Source organism: Phalacrocorax carbo, chromosome 28, assembly GCF_963921805.1.
Source record: "Phalacrocorax carbo chromosome 28, bPhaCar2.1, whole genome shotgun sequence".
Taxonomy (NCBI): domain Eukaryota; kingdom Metazoa; phylum Chordata; class Aves; order Suliformes; family Phalacrocoracidae; genus Phalacrocorax; species Phalacrocorax carbo.
This window is the reverse complement of record NC_087540.1, coordinates 997982-1013511: the sequence shown is the minus strand read 5'-3', so window position 1 is coordinate 1013511 and position 15530 is coordinate 997982. Positions and strand designations below refer to the sequence as shown.

The 15530-nt window shown below is 49.4% G+C and overlaps 1 protein-coding gene across 3 annotated transcripts in view; it reads right to left on the bottom strand.

The window, feature by feature from the left end:
- Positions 1-1252: 1252 nt before the first annotated feature.
- Positions 1253-15530, bottom strand: part of SMG5 (SMG5 nonsense mediated mRNA decay factor) — a 29221-nt gene continuing 14943 nt past the window's right edge. For all 3 annotated transcript variants that reach the window (XM_064475214.1, XM_064475215.1, XM_064475216.1), the window contains 14 exons: positions 15058-15126; positions 12939-13147; positions 12657-12794; positions 10864-11565; positions 8866-9035; positions 8505-8580; positions 7649-7824; positions 6389-6547; positions 6120-6179; positions 5126-5285; positions 4643-4733; positions 3949-4023; positions 3459-3597; positions 1253-3057 (listed from right to left, as the gene is read on the bottom strand). In XM_064475214.1, the coding sequence (XP_064331284.1) occupies positions 2974-3057; positions 3459-3597; positions 3949-4023; positions 4643-4733; positions 5126-5285; positions 6120-6179; positions 6389-6547; positions 7649-7824; positions 8505-8580; positions 8866-9035; positions 10864-11565; positions 12657-12794; positions 12939-13147; positions 15058-15126 (2308 nt within the window). In that variant the 3' untranslated portion in view covers positions 1253-2973. The remainder of the gene's footprint in view (positions 3058-3458; positions 3598-3948; positions 4024-4642; positions 4734-5125; positions 5286-6119; positions 6180-6388; positions 6548-7648; positions 7825-8504; positions 8581-8865; positions 9036-10863; positions 11566-12656; positions 12795-12938; positions 13148-15057; positions 15127-15530) is intronic.

The following is a 15530-nucleotide window of genomic DNA, read 5'->3' as shown; positions in this document are numbered from 1 at the left end:
GCGTTAGCCCATCCTCCACACTGGACTGTGACCCCCTCGCTCCCACCTCGTTCAGCGCCAGCACCAAGCTCATCTGCTGCCCTGACCCCTCAGCGCTCGGCTCCCGGCTCGCAGCCTGCGCCACCCGTAGCCTGGGGAGCAAAACGAAGCCAGCCGCTTATGATCGGCATGACAGGTATTCCCTTTGGGTCGCTGCTTTATTTGCTCTGCTCTTTTCTCCCCTCGAGATCCAGCTGTGGCCAAGGGAATACCTGGCCCAGAGCAAGGCTGAGGAATGGCTCCAGCTCCTCGCTATTTTGATTCCAGCCAAGCAATGCTCTTTTCTTAACCAAGCCCCAGTGCTTTGCACTACTCAGCCAGAGGGGAATGACAGGCCTCTCAGGGCTGCAAACAGCCAGGCTCCAGCTCAAGCAGGCCTCCAGGAGGGAGCTGGAGACTGCAGCCCCTTCTGCTGTGCTTTGCAGTAAGGAGGTGGATGGTTTTCTTCAGCAGAAGTTAAAAAAAAAAAGCAGAGGCCCCCATCAAGGAGTGTGTCTCGGCCTGGGGAGCACACCCCAAGCCATGGAGAGCAGAAGGGGAGGCGACTCTGCTCTCGCCTTCACCACACTGCTCTAGGTCATACGCTGAAGGACAAGTTCCACAAGGTGATTCTCTTTTCTTTTCCCACACCATCAAACAAAAATAATGAGCTGGACACACGGCTTCAAATAAAAACACCAACAGCACTGCAGGCAAGAGTGACTGACCAACTTCACAGCCCATCTTAGGTCTCTAGAAACACCCAAGATGAGCCAGAGCCTTTGACCTGCCGTTCTGCTTATGTTTCCTTGGCTTAGCCTAGAAAAGCACCATGAGTTTCAGAAGAAGCTGCAAAAGGAAAAACCTGTAAGGGAAACGCTGCCGCCCTACCCCGGCTCCACCTGCCTTTCAGACCACAAGGTACGGACCTTGTAAGGCCAACTCCAGCGGTAACTTAAAGCTCAGCATTTCTCTCTGCTGTGCTACAAGGCTGCATGCTGCAAAGGAACTGAAACTGGAATAGAAATGAATCCTCTGGGACTTATGCTGGTTTTTTGTGGGTTTTTTTTACGTTTTTACCTGAAAACAAGGAACATCCTGCCACTCCAGTACAATGCGTCATGCTAGGAAGTCTGCACAGATTGGAGTATGTTGCTTTCCATATTATATCTTTCCATATTATGCCCCTTTTTTAGCAGCTTCTGGCCGGCTCATGTGAACAAACACACAAACATAGAAGACTAGTGGTTTTTACTTGCATAGCTGCTGTTAGTTCATGTGGATGGAGACATCTGTTTCTCGAGTACACTGACACAGATGAACTACAAAGAGGCCGTTCAGCCTATCTCCCACCGCTCTGCTTTCCCGGGAGCAACCCGCTTCTTCATTTCCAAGCATCAGCGTGTGACAGGATGTCAGACACAGGTTGCTTGAGGTGCTGTCAGGACGGAGGACGTCAGGATGTCCGGAAGGTCCCTCCCAGGTCACACGGGGGATCAGCTCTTCCAGCATCCGTCCAGGTAGCGTCATCCCTTCTTTTGGGGATGCTAAAAGCACTGAACGGTTGGGAGCTCCGTCCTGGGCAGTGGCGGTCGCTGCGCTGCCTTTGCCTACCCTGGAGGGGCGTGAGGAAGGGGGATACAAAAACTCAAGTTCTGCCACCCTCTCTAGCACGGCATAGCAGCAGTGGTGTGTCCGAACCACCAGCAGAAGAGATAATGGCTTTGAGATCCTCCTTCCTCCTCCACACCTCATTGCAAAATTTAGAAGAGAAAAAGAAAATAAAAAGGAAAAAAAGGAAAAGGGCCGGGGAGGGGGGGAAGAGAGGCATTGGGTCCTTCGGAGATGTCTGCTCCATCCCAGGGCCACAGCACTCAAGCGAAGTGGTTGCGCCTTATCGGTGTTTAAATCCCACACGGCTCTTCTCTCTCTTGCAGCAACTCTGCCAGATTCCACTCCTCCTCTCCACTGTGTAACGCTGGAAGCAAAGAAGTAGGAGGGACCGGGGAAGGAGGAACACAGTCCTTTTCACCTCTCTCAAGCAGCCCGGCCGACCTCTCGTCGCTCATGAAGCATGCAGCTTGTAAGCAGAGCAAGGACGCGCCCCCAGCCCATGGGGGCACTTCAGACTGCTCTCTCCTCGCAGGCCAACATCCCTTTGCACTGAGCCCGCTCCATCGGGGACAGGGAAAGGAAATAAATATGCTTGTTCGAAGAAAAAAAAAAAAATTATATTAAGCGCTTTCCCCCCCGTTTTAAATAGCATAATTGTTTCCTTTTCTCTCTGACACTGGAAGAGTATCCAGAACCCCAAAGGAACTCCACTTTTTTTTTTTTTAATATTATTTATATATATAAAAACTAAGAATTAAAAAGAAAAAACCCTTGAAAAATCATTAATTCAAAGGAGGAGGAGGAAAAAAAAAAAAAAGAATATCTGCTTTCCTGTCACCAGATTGCCAAACAAGAGCTAAAAGCTCTTTGGATCTTCTTTCCCAGGCTAGGAGGGCTCCGTTTCTGCTGCACTGGTTTGGTTTCATTTAAGTCAAGTCCACGCTTTAGAAGCCGCCTGCCCGTTTCAGATGACCAAGCAAGCTTTGGGGAGGAATGAGGGGGGGAATGAATGACTGCCCGCCTCTCGCCCACCTCTGCCGAATGGGAGAAGGGCAGAGCTCTGCCTCGGCCGTGCCGAGGTGCCTCTCTCTTCTCAGAGCAGTTGGCGCCGTCGGAGATGTACAGCCGTCTGGTCGGGATACAGGTGGAGGGTGTCCGTGTGTCCAAATCGGATTTTTTCCTTTTTTTAATTTTTTTTTTGGTAATTTTTTTTTTTGTTATTGTTGCTGCTGCTGCTTCTTCGTGTCTATGTGTCGTCTGGATTTTTGTTTCCTTCGTTCAGACGCTGCACGTTCCGAGAGGGGGAGAGAAAGGTACACCAACCTGATGCCTTTCTGAACATCAGCCCATCTCTTTCCACTGCTTGTAGAACTCCAGAACATTTTTTATTTCTACGCTGGCATTGGCGGCTGCCTGGATGGCAGACTGCAAGCGAAGAGAGACAAAACAGGTTATTTTTTTTCTTGCCCTGTCAAGAGGGCTGCCCTTCACAACTTGGGAGATTCTCAGGCAGGGTTTGTCATGGTTAAAAGGCCCAATTCTCTCTCCTTCGTGCAGAAGTTGCTCTGGCATGAGAGGCCTGCACAGACATGCGAATTACTTCTCCCACCTCCCCCGGGATACTTTGCACCACAAAAGCATGATAAATCACGGGGCCTTCAAGGAAATAGGGACCATGACATATAAACTAAATTTGGGAAATCCAGGACAGTTATTACCCAAGGCAACAAACATTTAAAAAAAAGAAAACCTCTTGCCCATCAACCAGATTTTAATCCTGCTAGGAAGGAGAAAGACTCAGCTCAGCCAGCCGAAGAGCTACTGACCTGCATGGGTGCTGAGAACGTGCTTGGGTCCTCCAGTGGAAAGCCCGTGATGATGGTGACCATTCCCGTGGTGTCCTCCTCTCCGCTTCCTTGCGACACCGTCAGTTGTTTGCAGCTGTCCAGTATTTTATAGAGATTCCTGCCAGACAGAGGCAAGAGAAGAGAAACAGAGCGGAAAGGCAGAGTGAAGACCACTCGTTTGTGCAAACAGTTTCATATACGCTCAGGAGGACATGTGGAAAGCGGGACTGTTCCTCTGTTGCCTGTTGAGGGCTTTTCTGAGACCCTTCGTAGTCCCAAGCGCTCGGTGCTATGCGAGACGCACAGATGGATGATGCCCTAACACTCTCTCTAGGGGATTTTATAATTACTCACGTAGAGCACCAAATCAAGCAAGCTGCATGATGGGTCCCAGTGCTAACACCTCTTCCCAAAGCCGCCTGCCTGATGGGAATCAGGCTCAGACATCCCCAGATGCTGTAAATCTTACCAGGCATCTACATCTTGTCTCTTCAACTTATGCCTCTCAAAGCTCTTCCCAACATCTTTCTGGCAACGAATGTACCTAAGGAAAGATGGGAGTCACTGAGCTCACATGGAGACCTTCATACAGACTGAAGTCAACGCTCTACAGCAGGTCCACCGTGTGCTGCAGGACTCTCACAATGCTGGCTTTTCTCAGCCGAAATACCACCCAAAGGCCTGCCCCAGGAATCCCCTGTGAAGCCCCTTCCATCTCCTCCCATCTCATCACCATCGCTGCGTGCGGTTCCCAATACCGCAAGTGTTCCAAAGCCCACCAGCCCTGACACAGGCCTTGAAGATGCAGTTTGTCTTCACAGAAGCACAGCTGTTTGTCCTTCTCCAGCTAACCTGGGCAATAAAGCAGCACAGCTCTTCCAGCACTCCCAGCAGTTCAGTAAAAGTTACTGCTCAGTTTTATACACTGATAAAGACATGCAACTCCCTCCAGATCTCAGAAGCAGGTACACTTCGTGGCTGTGCTGCAACTACAAGCGCATCTGGAGAACCAGCTGCCGAATATGTTGCTTCGCCACCTTCCCCCTCTCCAAGCGCATTCCTGAGGCTTGGCTTTCCCTTGGCAGCACAGGCTGCTCCCACCACCGACATTTTCTTCCTCCCCAAATTACACCCATTCCAAAAGCAAGGCAAAACACTCTCACCTGTTTCCCTTTTTAAATTCTGCCTCCAGATAGCGGATGCTGTCCCGAGCGCCTGCGTTCTCCTTTTTCAGGAAGTCTAAGCCATCAATCACTAACAGGAAAAAAAAAAAAGCAGCAAAAACATCTCGCTAACAGCTATACTTCTACAAACTAATCCACATGGGTCAAGAATACCTCGTCCCACTGAACTGCCTCTGGCGCCCAGCGGCAGCAGCTGCCACAGGAGGGAGACGAAGCAGAGGGTGAACAGGGCGCCTCTTTAGAGCTGTTCTCCAATACACTGTGTTAGACTCCAAACATGGGCCACACATAAAACAGGCCCCAAAAGTGACACGTGGAAATGGTGTTTCGGCTGCTCCAGCCGAAGGAAAGGACGACGGCAGCAGGAGAGAGACACACCGCCTTGGCCCATGGGGCTTGCTTCCTAGCAAGGAGGGAACGAGGGGAAGGCAGACTCAGTTACTTCACGCGGAGTCCCCATACCTGTGCGAGGGATGATGATTATGAACCTCCCGCTGGTGGCCAGCTGTTTGACAACAGCCAGGTGCTGGCAGAGGGCCTGGGTGTCCGGGACAAGATAAGGAGACATGGCTGACTGTGCTTTGGGCTGCTGGAGACTTCCCTCCAGCTGAGAAACCTCCAGCTGAAAAAACACAGGCAGAGACTCTTGTTTCACATTCACGCTGAAACAAATGATCAAACAGGGCAAAACTCACCCTGCAAAGCTCCGTCAGGCCCTTCCAACCCCCCCCAGCACACGGAGCAGAGGGCTGGGTGCAGGCACTGGGTCAGAGGAAGGTGACTGCCCCACTCTGCACTGCACTGGTGCGGCCCCACCTCGAGCACTGCGTGCAGTTTTGGGCACCTCAATGTAAGGACATCAAACTCTTAGAGTGTGTCCAGAGGAGGGTGACCGAGATGGTGAAAGGTCACAAGGGCAAGACTTAGGAGTGGCTGAAGCCACTTGGCTTGTTCAGCTTGGAGAAGAGAAGGCTGAGGGGTGACCTCATCGCAGTCTACAACTTCCTCAAGGTGGGCAGCAGAGCGGGAGGTGCTGATCTCCTCCTCTCCCTGGTGACCAGCGACAGGATAGGAGGAAATGCAATGAAGCTGCATCAGCGGAAGTTCAGATTGGACATTAAGGAAAAGGTTCTTCACTGAGGGGGTGGTGAGGCACTGGAACAGGCTCCGCTGGGAAGTGGTCATGGCACCAAGCCTGTCAGAGTTCAAGGAGCCTCTAGACGACGCTTTTAGGCATACGGTTTAGTTTTAGGCAGCCCTGCACGAAGCAGGGAGTTGGACTCGATCATCCTTACGGGTCCCTTCCAAGTTGAGATATTCTATGATTCTGTCTTTGCAGAACAGACTTACTGCCTCTGTGTGGGATGGGGGCAGAGAGCTCCCCCTTCCCTTTGTAGTTTCAGACATTTCAGCCACTACCCTGCCAAGTTTTCAGGCTGGAACCACCATCTCCTACCTGCAGGCGAAGCTGAGCCATATCTCTCATTAGCCTGTTCCGACGAGCTTCCTCTGCAGCCTAGTTACAAAAACAAACTTCCATATCAATTAGCAGGAAACACACAAGCTGACACTAGCGCACGCTTCCACAGACAGGGTGAAAAGGGGACACTTTAGGAGCAAGGCTTTCATCTCCCACCAAAGATCTGTGATTATAGTTACAATCTAACAGTAATCTACAGGAAATTGGGCCCAATACAGAGGATTAGCCCACCTCTGCCAACTCACCATGTGAAACTGGGCTTGGGCCTGGTGCAGCAAGTTGTCTTGCTCTGACTGTGCTATGCTGATGAAGATCCCGAGCTCCGAGTTGAACTGCAGGATGCTGCCTTGCAAGTGGGTAATGAAGTGGCCAAAGCTCCGAATGCAGCAAATCCGGACAACGGACTGTAAAGAAGCAGACAGGCGATCACCAGCTGTATCTCCCCCGTGGGGGTTGTAGCCTGAGCCAGCTCCGACCCTGAAGCTCACGCGTTTTGAAAAGGCAGAAACTGCTATTAAAAAAAACCCAAAGGAAACATTTCTGATGGAGATGTGCTTCTGAAGACAAGAACTGCAGGAAAGCCTAGAACTGGCCAGAAAGCTTAGAAGTGCTTGCAGTCTGGGCTTCCCCAGCACAAGAAAAGCTGAGAAAACCTCAACAGGCTCTCCCCCATAAATCTCTGCCCAAGCCCTCAGTGCTGGGAAAAGGAAGCAAACAAAACAACAACCTAGATCTGATTCTGGGGCAGGCACTACCCTTGGCTGGGCTGCTGAGCAAAGGCAGCAAAAGGTGAGCTCACGTGGGACGTGAGATGGCCGCGCTTTGCTCCAGCTGCTCCGGCAGCTTGAGATGACGTTCAAGACCTCAGGCGGCTGGACCATGATTTAACAAACATGGGTCCCACGTCATGTGTCAGAACAGTGCCCTCAAATCGAGGCAGAGGACGTTAACGTGTTCCCCACTCCACAGGAATCAGATTGCTCTGGCAAGGCAAGACAGGAGAAGAACAGTTGCCTTTTTCTGCACACCCCCACTACCCAGAAATGATCACCGTGGCCCTTTGTTCTTGGGAAAACAGACAGAAGCGCTCTATGAGGGCATGGAGTGCCACGTGAAGTGAGGTTTCTCTATTTCATTTACTAGAGAGGAATCACAGGAAGTATACTGCAGCTCCAACCAAATTCCCCTCATTCAAGGTAGAGCAAAGATAACAAGTCTTCTGCCCCGAATCAGAAGACTTCATGGAGCAAAGCTGTCAACATGTGACTGTGCTTCCGCTCATAACGACTCTGACAGGCAATGTTCTGAAGCCCGATTTTTGGATAGGCAGATGACCGCAGCAACCACCAACACCACAAACCCATCTCAGACTCAAGAGTTTAAATCAGTTTGGAGCCTTTTTTGGCAAGAAAGAACTAGATCTTCGTCTGCACAGCTAAGACAGGCTGCTCCTCCAGAAAGGGAAATGCAGCTCATACCAAGATTCAGGATTTACCCTGACTCACCTCCTCAACTGCTGAGAAAATGGGCCGGTCCTGCTCAAAGTTAAACCTCTTGTGTGCGTTTTTCAGAGGGGGAAGATTTCGCAGGGCCACATCTTCTGGGAGCAGCAAGTTGGCTTTCAGGTCCGGGAGCTCAGCACCACTCAGAACGTCCTTGACTTCATTACATAGGGCCAGCCCTGGAGAGGACGGAGGGGAAGCACAGCAATACATGGTGGCTTAAACAACCGATGTGGGGACAAAGAGGAAAACTGCTTTAAGGCACACAAGCTGTAATGATCAAGGGCAGATGTTTTAAATTACACGTGTGCTGTGAGCATGTGTTGAAGGAGGAACGCAAAGGCCACCCACAATATGAAGAGTAACTGTCCCAAACGACTTGCTGAGGTGCACCGCTTCAGCAAAACTGTAGTTTGGAGGGTGAGCGTCCCCATTCGGTCCAACAGACAAGCGTCCCTGTTTAAACTATGCTCCTCATGAATCTTTAGGCTGAGGTACAGGGCACATCATGAGCACCTGGAGCTTCAAAACTAGCTTTCCCTGACTGCCATGACACAAATCGCACCCTTACTTACAGTCTTGACGGTTAATTCCTATCACGCCGGTCACACACAGACTCGGTGCACACAGGTATATTCTCAGCTATATACAATGCGTTAATAGAGCTAAAGTCTACGGGGCAGTATTTAACTGGACTGGCGTTTAAAGACAAAAACAACACGTGCATGGTGTCACTTCCCATCGTGCTATAAGCAAACTGCACTAGCAAATCCCTCACCCCGGGATCTATCACACACCACGGGAGTCACTGATGACTAGGCTTGCTGAAACATTACATTGCCACTTCCGTCTCCCGTACCTGATTCCTGCAGGTCTGCAGCAGAAGGCAGGAGGTTCAGGAGCACAGACAGCCTGTTCCACAGGCTCTGAGAGCTCTGCAGGAACAGAACACAGAAGGCCACAGAAAATATCAAGACAGATGTACGCAATCACCAGGCTGCTCGGGCTTTCCAGCATCTTTCAGAGACATCAGAATGCTTTTATAAAGAGTAAACTTCACTACACTTGTCAGGTCAAGATTATCTTAATTCAGCTGGTGAGGTATTTGGTATCACCTTCTGTCCGTGACTGGGACAGTAGCTTCAATATGCCCGTAGCATCCCAGCCCGGGGGAACTGAACAGATGCAGCCTTGGACCAAACACCGAGCACAGTCCCCACCTGAGCACACATGATGATGAGGTCCGTGTTTGTCCTCAGCCAGTCCAGGAACACCTTGACAGTGAGAAGCAGCCCTTCGTTGGTCACGATCTCTAGCTTCTCCTGAAGGGACCGCTCATTCCTGCAGGATTTGTTACTTGAAATGCTTTCCTCAGAGTCAGACACATCATCTGGAAAATAAACGGAAAAGCAGGATGGCAGACATTAAACCCCTTGAGAAGCCAAGCCCTACTGGTATGAGAACAGTGCTGGGTTGGTAAGAGTTGAGTTGGACTTCTCGGTGCCTGCACATCCTCACAAATCCGGTTCCCTGTCCCCTGTGCTGTTGATAAGCATGCATTGCTGTTGCACTGTCTTCTTCACTGGGAGAAGACTGATAAAAATCTCCCTGTGAAAGTTTCACAGATGCCTTAACCCCTGCAGCAGCTCCAAAGACGCTCACTAACAGAGCAGGGGGACGCAGCACGCATTGGCACGAGGACCGTATCATTTACTGCAGAGAACAGAGCCAGCAATCGCTGTTTAGGTCAACAGGCACCGATCTTTGGACTACGCCAGAGAAGAAAGTTGTAGGGCTATTTTTTGACCCAGGGCCCAGGTGATTTTAAATGTTGAACATACTTCACAATCTTGTAATTCTACAGACACCTGGGGATCTCAAAGCATGGCCATGAAATTGCATGCTAGCTACATGAATGACCTGAGGTTGAGGTAGCAGCAAGCTGGGAATCAACGATGCATTCTGCCACAGTCCCTTACTTTAATTGCAGTAATTTCTGCCTATTAGCACATCAATTATCATTCAACAATCCCTCAGAATCGAAAGGAAGGAAGTAATTTATTCAGAAACCATCCCTGATAGAGTGTTAAGACCATTAAATAGCTTGAGTTTTGAAACAGCACAGCTGAGGCAAGGAGAGCTCAAAGCTAAAAAGCACACGGGTTAATTCATTCAACCTCTCATCTTCTGCGTCTATAAAAGTATCATGGCCACACTATTCAAATGTGATCCTGGAGCTGCAACATCTGTGTAACTCATTGAAGGAAAACGTTAAATAGACCAAAAATCGTTTGTTTCTTCCTTTACCCCCATCGCTTTCAAGTGGCTGTGAAGTGATGCCGCGAGCCAGTAAACATTAATATGATCTAATACTCCCCCCTCCAAATCCTGGCCCAGGCAAAGCCTGAATCTTGCCAGTGCTGCAGGCCCACTGAATTTGGCAGCATGACGCAAAAATGTTTCCTTGCTCCAGGGAAGCTGGGAGGAATGACAAACAAGACCAAACAGGCCCATGTGGTTTTATCTGAAATACAAACAACTCCCTGTAGTGCATCAGATCTCCCTTTCAAGCTGTTTTCCCCAGAACGTTACTCAGTGTGCAAGTTGCCTGGTAATAGAGACGTTGCAGCTCCACCTGCTGTGCATCTGCAGTTTGGTTCAGCCCTGAGCACGCAGCGAGGCAGTGTTCAGAGGGTCACAGAGAGAGGCCCTCAACTCCTCTTGCATGCACTTAGGTCTCATCTTACAGACAAGCTCCTATGACAGCTTTGCAGAGTTGATAATCTGACATCTCCTAGAGAACTTCCTGGACAGCAACTGCACCGGCCATCACCAGAAGTACTAGTAAGTGTCTGGTTACAAAGGTTTCACATGGGAGAAGGGAAGATAATCCAAATTTTTAATCCCTGCTGGAATATTATGAGAGCTGCTCAGCCTTTAGCCTGTTGAGCAGAACAACAGGTAACCCTGGCTGGCTGCAGGTGTTTCCTTTGCTCAGTGCACATGTTCCTGGGTGTCAGGCAGAAAGAGTAAAGCTCGTCCTTCAGGAAACACCCAACCCAAGACCTGCCCAGTACTTGGGCAACCTGCTCCTCCAAACCTGGCCAGAGCAGAACTTGCGCCAGAGAAGGGGTGGGTTTCAGCAGACTGCCACAGCTCGCAGTTTTCTACACAGAACTGCAACAACAAGTGTTTCGAAGGAGGTCACCCATCCTTACCTTGCTCTGTCAAGCCGGGCTTCTCCAGATCTCCGTTGACACATGGCTTGCTTTCTAGTCCATCCTTCAAGATGGGTGGTTCGCTGCTTGGTTTCAGAAGGATGTTGCTGAAAGTGGGAGCCAAGCGAAAGCAGCGTTTGGTCTGAAACAGCTGGGTAGACATGGCCTGGAGATTACTGGCTATGCTTGTGTCGTTAGTGCTCAGGGAAGCTGGCCCATTGACTGCTGGATCTGGAGCCTCAATTTTAGAGATGCTTGGGCTCTTGGAGTCCCCCAGTCCACTGCCATCCACACAGTTTTTTAAGGCCTCTTTGGGCCCGCTTTTGCCTCGGACGCTTCCCTCCTCACCTGGTTCATCCTCCATGTCCTCCAAGTCGGACCGAGATTCTTGGCTGTTCATGTCAGAGTCTGTCTCCACATCAAAAGCAGCTTCTGCTTCCTCATGACTCTTCTCTGAGCCACTTTCTGAGCCATCGCTGCCCTTTGTGGAGCCCTGGCTGGAGTCAGAGTCAAAACCCTCGCTCAGGTCACTCTCATCCACCTTCTGCGGGTGGCGGCGGCGGCGCAAACAGGAGAGGCGGGAGTATTTCTTGCTTTTCTTGCAGTCATTTTTCCGTTGTTCCTCACTGGGCTGGTGATTGGCCAAATCAGCTTCAGCTTCCTTCTCAATCGAGTTCAAGGGCTCCCGCGGCTCCTGGTCATCTGCAGGCATTTAAAATGAGACCACAAGTTAAGAAAGTCCCGATGCGTCACACAAGCTGCTTGCCAGCCCTGAGCCTAGGGAACCAGTAGCACAAATTTCAGCCATCACTTCTGTTGGTGCCTTTAACAAGAGAACAAGAAATGGCAACCCTAGAAAAATGACTCACTTTCTAAAAGGCACCCAGAAAGACTTGGGAAGCCTGGATTCCTACTGCCCAACCCGTGCTGCTCCAGTATCAGGCAGCCGCAGTGCTGAATGCTGCCAGACCAGCATAAAATACACAGTTGAATCTGAAATCTTTTCCCCAGCCTTCTACAACCCAAGAGCCAAGTGACTCACCAAGCAGGACAAGGGCATGTGCCAGTCATCTTGATTAAGCCACTCCACCCTCTAACTAGACTGAGTTGACCTAAACCCTTCCTTGACCCACATGCTCACAGCCCTTCCAGCAGCCCTGTGTCACCCTGACAGCTTCAAAACCCATGCAAGGGAGGAGTCATTCACTGTTGCTTTTGACCAGGACAACTCTAGTCTTGTCTTCTGTGAAAAGTTACAAATTGACTGTTCGCAGGGGAAAGATTCAGCAGTTTTATTTTCTGCTCAACAAGATCCCCCACAAACCGAAGGTCTGTTTTTGTCTGCGCAGAGATGAGGTGTGCTGAGCAGGGCCTGCCTCCCTTAGATGCTGCTCCGCCCGGGTGGTTTCACCTGAGATCATCTCCTCAGTGGAGGAGAAAAGAGTCCAGTAAATAACAGCAAATAGAGAGAGAGAAAATAAGGAGCATGGGTTGGGGTAAGCAGATGACGAATGAGCTGCCAAGAGATACAGAAAGAGAACTCCTTACGACAAGGAAAGCACCATTTTCATCCTGTGATGATTCTGATACTCAGAGAGCGTCTAAGTGGAGACTGTCTCAGCTGATGACCCATCTTCAGGGATTTCAGCCCAGCAAAGACCAAGACGTCCCTAACACCACTCAGGCACTACACTACAAAACCCGTGCCCAGGAGATTTAGGAAAGAAAAGTAAAAGCCAGCCCTTTAGGCAGGCAAGTGGGGAGTCCCAGCTTATGCTGTCTGTTCCTCTTACCTGTGCCATCACTCTGAAAGGCCGGGACTGGATTTTCCCCTTCTTCTAGCTCTGCCTGCAGGCGAATATTGACGTGATTTATCAGGTGAGAGAAGAGGGCCAGCGTGAAAGCGATGGCCGCACTGTACTGCTTTGAACCTGCAACAAGACAGCGTAGTGAGGTGGAGGAGGCTCACCACTAGCCCAAAACATGAACGCCAATTAAGACAACATCTTCAGCCTAACCGGACCGCTGAATGTCAATCGCTGAATTTCTGAATGGCTGAATAAAGCACTGGTTACCTGCTCTCTTGAGGCTGTGAACACTCATAAGGCAGATGATCACCATGCGAAAGATCAGGAGATCAGGAAGGAAGGAGTAGCCACTCTCATACTCTTCTTCATCTTCACTAGTTGAGCTCATATTAGGAGGTGAGGGCAGGTAGAACAAGCACAGGTTGAAATCCTCCAGCACAGACTGGCAGAGAGATGTCAGCTCAGAATCCAGAGAGCTTAACAAGGGGAAAAAAATAAACAAGAATTATTATTCAAGACTCAAGCTCCTGGCAACGTCTGCATGGAAACTGAACCAAAATTGGCAGTTAGGCTATCCTTTAGCACTAGACAGGATGAAGCACCAGGGAATATACTGCAGGCAACAACAGCTTTGGGAAGTAAGTGAGATGAATCGGATTATGTTTTCCTCTCCAAAGCTGCTAAACTAAAGACAAACAATAACTAGAGCACCTCCCTGCAAAGAGATGGGTCACCAAAAATACATGACTTTTCCCCCGAGAGCTCCGGCAGCAGCCATTAAGATGCACAAGGCACTTCAGTGCTAAAGGTAGCAAAAGTTTTGGATCCACTGCTCAGTTAAAGGTTTACACTGCAGCGCACAAACTGGGGCTCTCCTCTTCCTCCTCCCATGGCTCTAACTTGCAGCCCTGCACGAATACTCCAAAATCCCCTGTAGGCATTAGCTGCTTCGAAGGAAGCACCCACGGCACACAGCATAATGGGCTATGGGAGTCTCCTAGTTACAAAATAAACCCATCTGCAAAACATCTAGCAAATCCTTTTCAGCGGGCAAAGTGCTTGGGAAACTAAAGTAATTTCCGATTTTCTTATATGCTAAATATGTCTCAAGCGAATATTAAAAGAGTCTTGAAGTTCCACTCTGGTATAAGTCAATATTTGAAAGCTAATCCCATACTGGGCTGCATTAACAAGGGCACAGCCAGGAGGTTGAGGCACTCACAAGACGGCAGCTGGAGTACTGCATCCAGGCTTGGGGTCCCTGGTAGAAAAAAACCAAACCAAACAGCAAAACACTGACAAACTGGACTTAGTCCAGCAGAGAACGGGCAGGGGGAATAGAGAACATGATGTATGAGAAGAGGAAAAGAGAATCCCAATTGTTCAGCCTGAAAGAGAGAAGGCTTGGGAGGTATAACCTGTTTTCAGGCACCAAATAGGTGGTTAGAGAGGACAGAGTAAGACTCTTCTCAACAGTGCCCAGCAAAAGGAGGGAAGTGATGGATACGAGCTGCAGAAAAGGAAAACGAGACTAGATGCAAGGAAAAAGAAATTCCACAGTGAAGGTGGTCAAACACTGGAACGGGGACCAGAGGTGTGGAATCTCTGCCCCTAGATCCATTCAAAACTCAGCTGCATGAGGCTTTGAGCAACCTCATCTGACTTCACGTTTGAATCCTCCTTCACAGTGGACCCTACCCTGGGGGAGGACTGGAACCCTAGAAAGTCCCTTCCAACCTAAACTATTCCATGATGACTTTAACTGTAGCCTGTGTATAAGCCCTTTAAAACACCTGCTCTATTTCAAGCAATAAGAGGTTAATTTACAATCACCTGAAAACCTCCCAGAAGAGACAGAGAAAATCAAAGATGACAAATAAAGGAAAAAAAAAAAAAAATCACACAGCTGTACAAAACTTCCCTTTTATTCTAAGAGGAACAGGTTAGGCTCCTTGTTTCTCTGAACAAGGTATTTAGTTACAGATTTCCAACAGCCCTGCACGCGTACGGACGGTGACTCTTTGCTGTCCTATCAGCCTAAATCCAGCGCTTGCCAGGAAAAAGCATTTGATGACTGAACGAGGCAAAAACACACCAAAGGCGCAGCGCAGCACAGAGATGAGCTGCGAGGCTCAGGAGTTCAACCTTCACTCAGATACTGGCTTGATTTAGCAGAGTCACAAAGTATTTAACCCTTTGGTATTTCAGCCTCCCTTGGAAGACAATCTCCTTCGCTCTCCCTGCAAGGTTACATGACTAAAGTCTTGGACCTTTTAGCTGAAAGCCTCAGCACAGGCCCTGTATCCTACAGGGAACAGTCTCTTCCAATTCTGAATGCCTGCCACCGTGGGTTGTCAATAGAAGATATAATCCGCTGTAACCTTACCTGCTTTTTGGCTGCAGAAGACTCTGCAGGTACATAAAGCTCACCAGCAACCTCTTAATGTCTTTGCCTCTAAAAAGATTGAGAAGAAAACACTGTAAAGCAGGGCTCTATTAATAGGTAAGTCGGGGCTCGAATGAAAACTACATTCTGATGAAACTTGAGAAAAAAGACAGCTTATATGCTTCTAACTTTCACCAATATGCCTCAACCCTCATGAACAGTCACCAGCTCCAGGGGAGAGCGAGAAAATCTCTTGCCTCAAACTCTACACCTGGCCAGTATTTAGCTTTTCTCCTGAAATTATGACCCAAGAGATCAAGAACGGGATTTAGACTGGAGCTCTCAAAATTCTGGGAACAGTCACTGCCTCAAACAGGCCATCCACCAGTTCCCACCTCCCAGAAAGACACTCCTCTGAACCCACAGGACGACACTGGTGGCACTGCAAACCCTCAGCCTGCACCCCTCTCCTT